The sequence below is a fragment of the Scyliorhinus torazame genome, chromosome 2 (assembly GCF_047496885.1).
Source record: "Scyliorhinus torazame isolate Kashiwa2021f chromosome 2, sScyTor2.1, whole genome shotgun sequence".
Taxonomy (NCBI): Eukaryota; Metazoa; Chordata; class Chondrichthyes; order Carcharhiniformes; family Scyliorhinidae; genus Scyliorhinus; species Scyliorhinus torazame.
Window position 1 is genome coordinate 196,119,505 of NC_092708.1, and position 13,954 is coordinate 196,133,458.

A 13,954-nucleotide genomic window follows, 5' to 3' on the forward strand; every position below is an offset into this window, starting at 1 on the left:
CAAATGAAGGAATTCATATAATTTATAGAAGTTACAGTGCAGAAGGAGGCCATTCGGCCCATCGAGTCTGCACCGGCTCTTGGAAAGAGCACCCTACCCAAGCCCACACTTCCACCCTATCCCCATAACCCAGTAACCCCACCCAACACTAAGGGCAATTTTGGACACTAAGGGCAATTTATCATGGCCAATCCACCTAACCTGCACATCTTTGGTCTGTGGGAGGAAACCGGAGCACCCGGAGGAAACCCACGCACACACGGGGAGAACGTGCAGACTCCGCACAGACAGTGTCCCAAGCCGGGATTCGAACCTGGGACCCTGGAGCTGTGAAGCAATTGCGCTAACCACTATGCTACCGTGCTGCCCTTTCCACGAAGTCACTCACCCACCCAGCCGCCTTAGGTGGCTCCAGATCCCACCACCCTAACAAGATCCGCCTCCGGGCTATCAGAGAGGCAAAGGCCAATACGTCAGCCTCTCTCACCACCAGCACTCCCGGATCCTCGCACATCCAAATATCGCCACCCACGTGCTGGGAGCCACCCTCACACCCAGAGGACTTCCAGAACTCCTCCAATTTCGGGCAGGCCCAGAACATATGGGTTTGATTGACTTACACCCTTAAGCACCATCCGCATCTATCCTCTACCCCCAGAAAAAAGCGAGGCTGACCCTCGCACACGAGGAAGTCAAATTTATCATTCGCAGTGCCTCACTCCATAACCCCAACTCAAATACCCGCAGTTCCTCCTGCCACTTCTGCTTTATATCCTCCACTGATGACGTCTCACTTTCCATCAATTCCTCGTATAATTCCGAGATCCTACCCTCCCCATCTCGTCCTCAGACAGAATGTTTTCATGCAACAGCAGGGGTGGTAACCCGGAAACATGGCCAGCTCCTTTCTCACAAAATCCCTGATTTACAGGTACCGGAACCAACTACCTCTCGGCATCTAGAACTCCTCCGCCAACTTTCCCAACTCCTCAAACGTAGCCCCATGAACAGATTCCTGAAACACTCTATCCGCGGCCACTCCCAAACCCTAAACATAGAATCCAGCTCTGCCGGGATAAATCTGTGATTGCCATAGATTGGCGCCCAGAATGACCTACCTTCCATCTTAAAATGTTGCCTGCACTGATTCCACACACTGAGCGATGAAACCACCACTGGGCTCATGGAAGTACCTAGCCGGCGAGCACGGAAGATGTGCCAGTAACAGTGCTCTGAAACTGGTCCCTGTACACAAGGTCTCATCCATGCGCTCCCACACTGACCTCTCCTCAACTGCTCACATCCTGAACGTTCCAATGTTCGCCGCCCAGTAATAATTCAACAAGCTCAGCAGCGCCAACCCCCACCCCTCCACCTGCCCCTCTCCAAAAACACCCTCCTAACCCGGGGTACCTTACCTACCAGATAAACTCGGAAATAATCCTATTCATCCTTCCAAAGAAAGACATGGGCACAAAAATTGGGAGATTCTGAAAAATATACAGAAACTTTGGCACAACCCGTCATCTTTACTGCCTGGACCCGCCCAGCCAGCAAAAGCGGTAGAGCGTCCCACCTCTTAAAATTCTGCTTCACCCCCTCCACAAAGTTCGCCAAATTCAACTTATGCAATTGGACCCAACTATGGGCCACCCTTATACCCAAATATCGAAAACAGAAATGCTTAGTTTATATCAAAGAGCTCACTCCATTCTAGTGAACCCCAGGTTGCAGAGGAGACTGGTGAAAGCCAATCATGATGACCAGTGTGTCATCCTGCAATCTATCATTTACAGCTTCATATCCTAACACTGCCTGGAATCTTCATCGGCAGGTCCAATCATTTAGAGACCAGCAAAGTTTAAGACCCCAATGATCTCAGTGACTGGAGGTTGTGTATCTGGCACAGCTATCGTTTGATGCATTTAAATTGTTTGCACTCTGAGTTGCACTGAGAAGGCGATGGCGTCATTAGAATGGCTGATGGTCAGGAAAATGAGTGCGTCTGATATCCACCCTCCAAAGGCCCATTTCTATCTTTGGAACATAGCACCTGCGCAATGTGATCCATCCCGAATTGTGTGGTTGGGAAGCTTGAACTGTGAGACACTTACACCGTGAACGGCATGATGCATATCCTGGTCCGTGCATTGCAATGACTTGCTCCTGGGATATTGGCACATCGACTTTAAAGAACCATGTCAATGTGCAAAAAAGGGTTGAGGTTCAGGAGCTGCCAGCAGCCCTCTTTAAACTGAAAGGGCAATTGTCTATCTCATGCAATTGCAATCTCCAAGTCTGTGCATTCTTAAAAACGCACGCTGATGGGAGGACATTTATTTATGTGCAATAAATAAGTGTCCTCCCAAATCAATCATTTCAAGAAGAAAATATTCGAAAGACAGTTTTACTTTTAAAATATCATGATATTTTATTTTTTTTATTCTCCTTTTTCATATTTTCTCCCAAATTTACACCCAACAATAAACAATAATCAGTAACGAATGTAATGTCAATCCCCATATCAATAACAACGATCCCATCCTCCCACCAAACCCCAAACATTAGTCCGCATGTTAACATAAACAAATAACAAAAAGGAATCAGGAATCACCCATAATCACCATTAACACATACAGTTCCCCTCCCCCAACCCTCCCAACCGCAGCACCCCCCCACACCCCGCTAATTTTCGACGTAATCCAATACTCGAAAGTGCATAATGAATAACGCCCATGAATTGTAGAACCCCTCCATCCTTCCCTCAGTTCAAATTTGACCTTTTCAGCGTCAAGAATTCCAGCAGGTCCCCCCGCCACGCCAGGGCACAGGGTGGAGAGGTTGATCTCCACTCTAACAGGATCCGCCTTTGGACGATCAACAAGGCAAAGGCTACAACATCTGCCTCCGCCCCCGTTCCCAACCCCGGCTGATCCGACACCTCCAACCCGAAGTGCTGTCGAAACTGCCTCCCAAGCGCTCACTGATGAGAAGCGAAAAACTATAGAAAACTTAGAACAACAGACATCTGAACTAAGGAGGAATTTGAGCAGTCTCCAGGCTGAACTTCAGGATGCTGTTCAGCGAGCAGCTGCTGCTGCAACCAATGAACAGCAAGCAAGGGCTGACTGTCAGGAGCAGGCAAGAATGGCTTCTGAAGCACAAAATAAGTATGAGCGTGAGTTGATGCTGCATGCTGCTGATGTTGAAGCACTGCAGATTGCCAAAGAGCAAGTATCCATGAATTCCCAGGTACGGCAAAAGTTGGAAGATGCTGCTCAGCAGGCTGAAACACAGATGTTGGAGTGTACGATTGCAAAGGATAATCTTGAAAGAATGTTGAAGGATGAAATTTCGAAGCTGTCAGTACGTTGTGAGGATCTGCAAAAACAGAACCAGCTGTTGCTTGAGCAAGTGGAGACTCTTAGTAATAAGATGGTAACCACAGTGCAAGAAGCAAGTCAAAGCTCCTTCAATATGTCCTTTAATGAGGAGGGAAAGTCCCAGGAACAACTACTTGAAATTCTGAGATTTGTGCGACGAGAGAGAGAAATTGCAGAAACAAGGTTTGAAGTTGCCCAAGTTGAGTCACTGCGATATCGCCAGCGAGTAGAGAATTTGGAGAGAGAATTGAAGGAAGTACAGGAAAGCCTCAACTCGGAAAGGGAAAAGGTGCAGGTAACTGCCAAAACACTGGCCCAACATGATGAGCTGATGAAGAAGACTGAGACCATGAATGTTCTAATTGAGACCAATAAGATGCTGAGAGATGAAAAAGAGAGGCTGGAGCAAGAACTCCAACAGACGCGAGCAAAGATTTGTAAGTTGGAGTCTGATATCCTACCTCTTCAGGAGTCTAATACTGAACTTAGTGAGAAAAGTGGCATGTTGCAAGCAGAGAAGAAGCTGCTTGATGAGGATCTCAAACGCTGGAAGGCCCGTGCTCAGCAATTAATTAGTCAACAGAAAGAGACTGATCCTGATGAGTATAAGAAGCTATTATCAGAGAAAGATACAAACACCAAACGCATTCAACAACTGACTGAAGAAACTGGGAAGCTGAAGACTGAACTTGCTCGACTAAATGCATCGTCCTCTGTATCACAGCGGGATGTACAGACTTTGAAGGTTGAACTCACGAGAGTGACTGTTGATCGTGATAAGCTGAAACAAGAGGTGTTGGCGAGGGTGTCAGATATTCAGGAAAAAAATAAAACTATCACCCAGGTTAAAAAGATTGGTCGGAGATACAAGACTCAGTATGAGGAGCTGAAAGCACAATATGATAAGGTTGTTGCTGAGACATCCTCTCAACATACAGCAGAACAGCAAGCAGAGCAGTCCTCTGCTCAAGTCACTCAGGAATTGCAAGAAACACTTGCTCAGTCTGAATCCAGAGCTAAGGCACTTGAGTCTCAGGCTGAAGCCCTGCAGAAGTCCGTTTGTGAGAAGGAATCGGAAGTGAAAAAATTGCAAGACGAAGTTTCCCAGTTACACAGTGAACTTTCCCGCTTGCGACAGGAACTGCAGGAAAAAGCAAACCTTGAAGAACAGCTTCGACAGCAGATTCTGGAGAAGGAAGAGAAGACCAAGAAAGCAATATTGGTAGCCAAACAGAAGATAACACAAATAGCTGGTTTGAAGGAGCAATTGGCACAAGAGAATGAAGAGTTGAAACAGCACAATGAAGAATTTCAACAACGTATCACAAGTTTAGATCAGCAGAGAGAAGAGCTGGAGGTGCGCATGAGTGCACTGAAATCACAATATGATGGCCACATTGGTCGACTTAAACGGGAACTGAAGGAGCATCAGGATCGACAGCATGACCAGCGCGAAGAGCCGCAGGAAATAACCAAGACTTCAGAACCACAGAGGCAACTGGATCAACAGAGGCAAATTACCCTCAAACAAACTGCAGCATCTGTGGACAGAGGAAGTTCGAGTACATCTGATCCTCCAACAGCCAATATAAAGCCAACCCCTCTTGTGGCAACACCCAGTAAGGTAGCTGCTGGGCCGGTTCCTGGAAGTAAATCAACACCAAGAGCCAGTATCCGACCAATGGTTACTCCAGCGACAGTCACTGGACCGGCTATAACACCAACAGCTACAGTAATGCCAACAACGCAGGTAGAAACCCAAGAAGCCATGCAGTCAGAAGGGCCAGTTGAGCACGTAACTGTTTTTGGTAGCACAAGTGGAACAGTACGTTCAACAAGTCCAAATATCCCAAACTTGTCTCAACCTATCTTAACAGTGCAACAACAACAGACACAGGCTACTGCCTTTGTACAACCCACTCAACAGACTCTTCAGGTAGAACCAGCAAATCAGGACCCTTCTGCAAACATGGTAGATGTCGGTCAGAACCCCCAAATGGAAAGACCTTCCACTTCTACAGCAGTGTTTGGAACAGTTTCAGCCGCTACTGTGCCCAAGCGCCAGCGTGAAGACGATGATGAGACAAGTGCAGATAATGTAGGTCACGGTCAGGATGAATCTCTGGAACATCAGTCAAAGAAATTGAGAGTTGTCAGAGTGGAAGAACATTTGCAGGAGGTAGAAGAAAGTGCAGAAACAGGCACTGGAATGCAGATGCAGTCAGAGAACCTGGATTCGCAAGACTCTATGTCACAGGTGGTCATTGAAGATTATCCCCCTTCTCAACTGATGGAGGACAATGAGGAGACATCTCATTCTTTGGATTTGGTACCTCAACCACCTGAACACCAGCAGAATACCCAGTCATCACAAAATTCTCAGACACAAACTGAATATATTATAATAGAGAGTGACGAAGATGCAGAAAATGAAGAGGACCAAGAGCAGGAGGAATATGATGAGGATGATGAAGATGATGATACTGGAATTGAGGATGGTGATGACAGTAATGGAGGTAGTCCTGGTGGTGAAGATAATTATGATGGTGGTGATGCAGAGGGTGCAAATGGGACAGAGCCTAGCACAGGCAATGAGCAAAGTGGTGGCTCTTGTAAGGAAGGAGAAAATACCCAAATGCCAGAAGACAATTCTGGAGGTGAAGGTAATGTCCCCAGTACAGAATCATATAGCACAGAACCTTCAAGAGATCAGCAGACCATGTCTGAAAGACAGGCTCCACGACCTCTACGATCACCACGAAGACCACCTCATCCTCTTCCTCCACGATTAACACTTCAACCTCCAGCACAAGAGCTGGGACCACCTGCACAGCGGTTCCCACCAGCAAGACGGCCTTCATCAAGCCGAGGAGGAATCCAGCTTACTCCAGGTGTTGGAGGTGTGCAACACTTCTTTGATGAAGATGACAGGATGGTACCAAGTACACCAACTCTTGTTGTGCCTCATCGATCAGATGGGTTTGCAGAAGCCATTCATTCTCCGCAGGTTACTGGAGTCCCCCGGTTCAGGTTTGGACCACCTGAAGATATGTCTCAAACCAGTTCAAGTCAGTCAGACCTTGGACAGTTGGCATCACAGGGAGGGCTAGGAATGTACGAAACTCCCATTTACCTTGCTGCTGTTCATGAAGATGAATCTGGAGGCCGTAGTGTACCTACTACCCCACTGCAAGTTCATGCACCAGTAACCGTTTTCAATGAGGGTACACAGTCAGATGTAACCGAACATGCTTCTCAATCTGTTCCCATGATTACAACGTCTATGGGACTGTCTAGTACTGTTGATTCTGGAGGTGGTGAAGATGGGGATGAAGTGTTTGTGGAAGGAGCAGACCAAGAGAGTCTTAGTTCGGATGTGATGTTGGAAATTGAAGGGCATCAGGAGGAAGAATCTGCTCAGACATCTGAAGAGTCAGATCTCCCATCAACTAGTCAGGATCCTCCTTCCAGTTCAGCGGATGCCAGTGTTAGTCAGCCGAAACCTTTGCGAAGAGTACGGCTTTATCCACAGATGGGGAGAACTGTTGTTCGAGGAAGACAGTTTATTAGCCGTAGAGGTATGTCTCATTCAATGTCTGGAAGAGGAGGTGGAATAAACAAAGGAAATCATAATTGAGTACGCATGCCCAGAATGCATATTGATCCCTGGCTTGTCTCATTACAATAGAACTAAATTTTTTGAATTTTGTGCATTTGTGGGTACTTGTCACAATGTAACCTCATGAAAATAAAATGATTTCCTTTTACATTGTTATGAAGCTTGAATTTTTTCTTTGGAAGGCTTTCTCACGGCATCCATACAAGTCTTTTGTCACGCTTCTTCTTGTATTAATGGCTTTCTGGTTAACAGGATCAACGCTGTAGTATTTATCTAAACGGAGAGGAGTGAAGTAAGGGGAAGATGTTGTCAAACAAAAGCAACATTTGATTTCACTTAAAATTGAATGTGTTTCCTCTACTTTGATTGGCCGGGGGTGGGGGGGATGGCGAGAGAACCTGTAACACCTGCAAAGCTATTGCTTACACTTTGGTCATGTTGTAATATCAGTGACATGTCTAGACTGCTAGCTAATGAAGTGTGCCCTGACCTAGCCTACTTAAAGCAAGTGTTGTAAATGGGACTTGAGAAAATGAATCAATTGTTTCTCAAGCTGATTAGATAATAGTGAGTCTGGAGAAACCACTTGGTTTACACAAGCTCCTGTGACAATTCCATTTTTGTTGCAGACTGCTGTATGCCAATTCTCCATTCTCTGTTCAGACAATTGCAAACCATTTTGCATAGGAACAGTTGGTCATGCAGCCCTTTGAGCCTGATCTGCCATTCTATTATATCATTGATGATCTGTACCTAAATTGCATTTGTAGAAGTTTTTTCTATTTCCTATGTTTGCGTCTATTATAATTAAAAAGTTCTCATTTTTTAAACAAAAAAAAAAAAAAAAAAAAAAAAGAAACTGCCTCCAAATTCTCAACAAATCTTTTACTACCGGACTCCCTGAGTATCTCCCCGGGGCCGCTGGGAGCGGCGCTGTCGCTAGCGCCTTCAATCCCAACCCCTACCCAAATCCTCCTCCATTCTGACCCATTGGGAGTCAACCCCTCTGACCCAGTTCCGTACCTTCGCCACATTCGCCGCCCAGTAATAATACATCAGGTTCGGAAGACCCAAACCCCCTGCCCGCCTTCCTCTCTGTAGTAGCATCTTTTAATTCTGGCCACCTTCCCTCCCCATATGAACGAGGTAATCATCCCTTCAATCTCTCTAAAAAATGCCTTTGGCAGGAAAATCGGCAGGCACTGAAAAATAAACAGGAATCGCGCAGCACATTCATTTTAACCGCCTGTACCCGACCTGCCAGTGACAGAGGGAGACCATCCCACCTTCACAGATCAGCTTTCATCCTCCCCACCAAACTAGAAATGTTGTACCTACGGAGCATCACCTAACCTGCATCCCCAGGTATCTTAAGTGAGCCCCTGCCTTACGGAATGGCAGGTCCCCCACCCCTGGCCGAGACACCACAAAATATTCCCTCTTGTCTAGATTTAATTTGTAACCCGAGAAAGACGCAAACACGCGAAGCAGCTCCTATTGACACACTTGTTTCCGACATGTATTATAACAAGTCATTGGCATATAAGGACACCCTATGCTCTATCCAAACCCCCCCCCCCCCCCACCCCCCCCCCACCCCCCGCACTATCCCTTTCCATACCCTCAAACTTCTTAATGCGATGGCCAATGGCTCAATCACGAGTGCAAACAGCAGGGGGGACATAGGACATCTTTGCCTAGTCCCACGGTGGAGAGGAAAGTATTCTGAGCTGATGTTTTTTGTGCGGACACTGGCCCTCGGCTCCTTATATAATATCTTTACCCAGCCCACAAATCTGGGTCCAATTCCAATCCGCTCTAGACCTGCCATCAAGTACCCCCATTCTACCCGGTCAGACGCTTTGTCGGTGTCCAATGCCACAACCACCTCTGTTTCCTTCCCCTCCGCCGTACCATAACTGTGGTGATATGCATCACTGTAAATACACAAGGAGTTGATGTAAATACACTACGACTAAGTGAAAACTAGAGGGAGCACCGGAGATGTCATGACATGCAGACATACAGCTAATGAACACATAGAATAGGACACGGCCAATGGGCAGTCAAGGCACCCAGAGGTGACACTACCACAAGGGGGCATTACACAACCCATATATAAGGACAGGGCGCACATGCTCTGTCTCTTTCCACAGGCGACACTTAGAGAGTAGGACAGAGGCAGATCAGAAGCATCACACCGACCAAGTGACTTAGAGCAGACTGGTTAGTTAGACTGAGTTACTATAGCAGGATTAGCTGGAGAGTCGAACTCATAGAGAACATAACACATCGCAGAGTACATAACACATCATGGTACCAGTAGTGCCTGTTGAATCTATACAGTTCAACTCAGCAAGATCTGTGACTACCAGCAACAGCACCCAAGCAAGATGATCGAGATTCCGGTTCCTCAGCAGCTCAGGTACCACGGTAATCTCAGTGCCAACTGGCGTGCATTCAAGCAGAGATTTGAGATTTACATGGTAGCATCTGACCTAGATGGCGTGGCCGATGCTGAGAAGATAGATCTTCTACTCACCATTGCAGGTGAAAGTGCAACAGAAATCTTCAACTCCTTCAAGTACTCCAAAAGGCAGGACAAGAGAGACTTCCAGACAGTCTTGGACAAGTTTGAAAACTACTGCGAGGTAAACACAAAATAAATCGGTAAAACTGGCACCTATACTCACCATGAGGCAAAGGTAGGCTTGCAACAGAAGCAAACGGCAGTTTTGACTGGCAGCCATCTTGCGCAAGGAGCCGCACATGCGCAATTCCACCAGAAGATGCGAACCGGTAATACGATGTTGTGAAAAGAGCACACAATAAAGGCAAGTGTGCAGACATACCATGGCATGATAACGCATCTTACACATCACGTTTGCTCCACTACAAACAAGCAGACCAACTTTCAAGACAGCTGACAAACGGCATCAATACTGCAAACACAGACACCAGTCCAGGTCAGACAGGAAAAATGACATCAAGAATCGCTACCACAAGCATCGAAAAAAAAGAGTCCAAATCAGACAACGAAGTGATTTGACTATTTGCACACCTCCTGGTGACTTATTGATTCCTTAAGCACAGGGACACTGACGGCGTTCACAAGGAAATGACAACATCAACATCGACACTTCAATAACAAAACAAGAAAGCCACTCAACCATATAAATTCATGAACTTTGGAGTCATAAATATTATTTGGTATTGTATAATCATCACTGTCATCATGGTGTGTACATGACATCACTTATCTACCTATTTTGTTCAATTTTCTTTAACCAAGTACAGAAAATATGTAACACGAAAAAAGGGGGGATGTGATGATATGCATCACTGTAAATACACAAGAGGTTAATGTAGATACACTACGACTAAGTGAACACTAGAGGGAGCACCGGAGATGTCATGACATGCAGACATACAGCTAATGAACACATAGAATAGGACATGACCAATGGGCAGTCAAGACACCCAGAGGTGACATTACCACAAGGGGGCATTACACAACCCATATAAAAGGACAGGGCACACATGCTCTGTCTCTTTCCACAGGCGACACTTAGAGAGTAGGACAGGGGCAGATCAGAAGCATCACACCCACCACATGGCTTAGAGCAGACTGGTTAGTTAGACTGAGTTACTATAGCAAGATCAGCAGGAGAATCGAACTCATAGAGAACTGTGCTAATGGTTCAATAAATCACATTGAACATACTTCAAAGTCTGGAGTATTTTTTGGTCAAAGCTGCATTGAGTTGCAGCCTGTGTTTTCCCAGAGTACATAACACATCAATAACCACATTCAATCCCCTCCTATTGTTCGAAAAGAGCTGCCTCCCTCTCACAAACCCCGTCTGATCTTCACCTATTACCTTCGGGAGGCATTCCTCTAGCCTACCCGCCAGTACCTTTGCCAATATCTTTGTGTCCACGTTTAAAAATGATATGGGTCTGTACCACCCACACTCCGTCGGATCCTTATCTGTTTTAAGTAACAGGGAAATCGAAGCCTGCCCCAAAGTTTCTGGTAACACCCCCTTCCCTATCGCCTCCTCAAACATCCCCACCATCAGCGGTACCAGCTTATTTTTGAATTTTTAAATAATATTCCACCAGAAACCCATCCGGCCCTGCCACCTTCCCCGACTGCATCCTCCCAATTGCATCTTTTATCTCCTGCTCCACTATCGCCTCCTCTAATGTAGCCCTGTACCCTCGCCTAACCTCAGGTAGTCCAGCCCATCAAGAAATTCCTGCATCCCCCAGCCTCCCCCAGGTCGCTCTGACCTGTACAACCTCTCATAGAATTCCTTAAAGACCTTGTTAATCTGATCTGGAGCTACCACCAACTTCCCTGCCCTATCCCGCACCTGGACAATTTCCCTTGCTGCAGCCTCCCTACGGAGCTGATCCTCCAACATACGGATCACCTTCTCTCCATGCCCGTAAACTGCCCCCCTTGCAATTGGCGTACCGCTTTCCTGGTAGATAGTCGGTCAAAGCACGCCTGGAGTTCCTTCCTCTTTTCCAACTGCGCAGGGTCCCTATCTTCTGCATACCTCCCATCTACCTCCAGCATCTCATCTATTACCCTCTGATGTCCCAACCTCTCTTCTTTGTCTAGCCTAGCTTTGAAAGAGATCACCTCACCCCCCCACCACCGCCTTTAAAGCCTCCCAGACAACCGCCTTCGACACCTCACCCGTACTGTTAAAACCTACATATTCCTCAATTACTTTTTCAATTTTGTCACAGAACTCTCGGTCCCCCAACAGTCCCACATCTAACTTCCACCCTGGTCTCTATACCAGCCCCTTCCCCAGTACCATATCCACCCCAATGCGGAGTATGATCTGATATTGCAATTGCCGAATACTCCGACCCTTTAACCCCAGCCAGCAGCGCCGTCCCCACCATGAAAAAGTAAATCCGCGAGAACACTTTATGGACCGCTGAGAAAAACGAGTACTCCCGCTCCATCGAGTGCAGGAACCTCCAAGGGTCCACCCCTCCCATTTCCACCATTAGCCCAGCCAGCGCCAATTTGTGTGTGTCCAAGTCGGGGATGGCCCACACACCTGCTTCGCGAATCCCACATCGTCCCAATTGGGACCATATACACTTACCAGCGCCACTAGTCTCCCCTCCAGTGGCCCTGTCACAATCACATATCTACTCCCCTGATCTGCAGCCACCTTCTCCATCTGGAACCGTACCGTTTTGCTGACCATTACTGCTACCCCTCGAGCCTTCCGTCAAATCCAGGATGAAACACCTGACTAGCCCAGCCCTTTTTAAGTCTCACTTGGTCGTTCACCCTCAGGTGAGTCTTCTGCAGCATTGATACATCGGCCTTCAAACTTTTAAGATGCGCAAGCACCTTTGACCTCTTGACTGGGCCTCCCAGCCCCCATAAGTTCCACATGACTATCCTAACTGGGGGTCTCTCAACCCCCCCCCCTCTTATCCACCATCATGATGCCATTGGGCCCTGCCTCATGAGCCTGACCCGTCCCTTTCCATTATTAACATCGAACCCCCTCGCCCCCTCCCAGAAACCCCCCCCTGCACTTCCCCTCAAAAAAACATCTCCCAGTATCGATCTTCTCCCCCCCCCCCACCCCCGTACTTGCTCACCTCATAGGCCCATCAAAACCTGCTAACCAGGCTCCAATGTCCGCAGCCCTCCTCTCACATCACCTCCATTCACTAGCCAACTTTAGTTAGCTAGTGCGGGTGGTCCCTGATGCACAATCAATTACTCGTGAGACAAGGAGAGTCATACTAATCGGCTTTAATCAGCTAGAACTGTACCCAGCAGCTCCGATACAGAAAGTGAAGGCTGCTGTGATGGCACGGGTTCTTATACCCCGCCTCTCAGGGCGGAGCTATGTGCGTTAGCCAATGGTAGACCCCTAGGTCTAGCCAATGGGCATCCACCTCTCAGGTACTGCAATACCTGGTATTACCACATTCACCCCCTGTTAAAAAAAGGACCCAGCGGTGTGATGGTCAGTGTTACTGTCGCTTTTTGCATGGTAGGACCAGGTATTGCAGGTACCATGATGTCGAGGGTAACAGAGAAAGTTTTTATTGTTTTATGGTGCAGCAATCAGACGATTGGGTGGCCTGGTCGTCCTTCTGGAGCGTCTGGGCTTCGGCGGTGATCCTGGTGTAGGCCCCGGCGGTTGTGGCTCTGGGAACGTGGTGTCTTCCTCCCTGGCAGCTTCGTCACCCCTAGGCGGCGCTGTTGGGGCAAAACGTGGGCAGGGGGAGGTGTGCCTGTAGGGGGCGTTGGTGCCTGTTCAGCGCTGAGTAGGGGCGGCGGCACTACTGACCCTCCAGTCAGGTGATGCGGGGAGGGTGGGGGTGGGGGCAATGGTGCGGGTGCGCGTGGGGCTCCGGCGGGCGCCAGGTCCCGAAGGGAGACCGTGTCTTGGCGGCCGTCAGGGAATGCTACGTAGGCGTACTGGGGGTTGGCATGCAGCAGGTGGACCCTCTCGACCAACGGGTCCGACTTGTGCGCCCTCACATGTTTCCGCATCAGGACACGTCCGGGTGTCGCTAGCCAGGTTGGGAGCGAAGTCCCGGAGGAGGACTTCCTGGGGAAGACAATGAGACGTTTGTGAGGTGTCTGGTTTGTGGTAGTACAGAGCAGTGACCGAATGGAGTGAAGGGCCACCGGGAGGACTTCTTGCCAGCGGGAGACTGGGAGATTCCTGGACCGAAGGGCCAGCAGGACGGTCTTCCAGACCGTTCCGTTCTCCCTCTCTACCTGTCCATTTCCCCGGGGGTTGTAACTGGTTGTCCAGCTGGCGGCGGTGCCTTTGCTGAGCAGGAATTGACGCAGTTCGTCGCTCATGAAGGAGGACCCCCTATCATTGTGTATGTACGCGGGGAAACCGAACAGTGTAAAGATACACTGGAGGGCCTTGATGACGGT

General features: G+C 48.1%; 1 protein-coding gene across 2 annotated transcripts; it reads left to right on the forward strand.

Moving 5' to 3' along the window:
- Positions 1–2,981: 2,981 nt before the first annotated feature.
- LOC140394921 (nucleoprotein TPR-like) lies at positions 2,982–7,150 on the forward strand. 2 transcript variants are annotated; one of them, XM_072482125.1, is made up of 2 exons: positions 2,982–5,640; positions 5,833–7,150. In XM_072482125.1, exons 1-2 carry the CDS (start codon positions 3,148–3,150, stop codon positions 7,018–7,020), a joined length of 3,681 nt encoding a protein of 1,226 aa, XP_072338226.1. In that variant the 5' UTR covers positions 2,982–3,147; the 3' UTR covers positions 7,021–7,150. The 2 variants fall into 2 exon arrangements, with proteins under 2 accessions (XP_072338226.1, XP_072338217.1); XM_072482116.1 differs by having other exon boundaries at positions 2,982–7,150.
- The last annotated feature ends 6,804 nt before the right edge of the window (positions 7,151–13,954 follow it).

Excerpts from the sequence above, each read along its gene's own strand:
- LOC140394921 (XM_072482116.1), top strand. The coding sequence starts at position 3,148 with ATGGCTTCTGAAGCACAAAATAAGTATGAGCGTGAGTTGATGCTGCAT.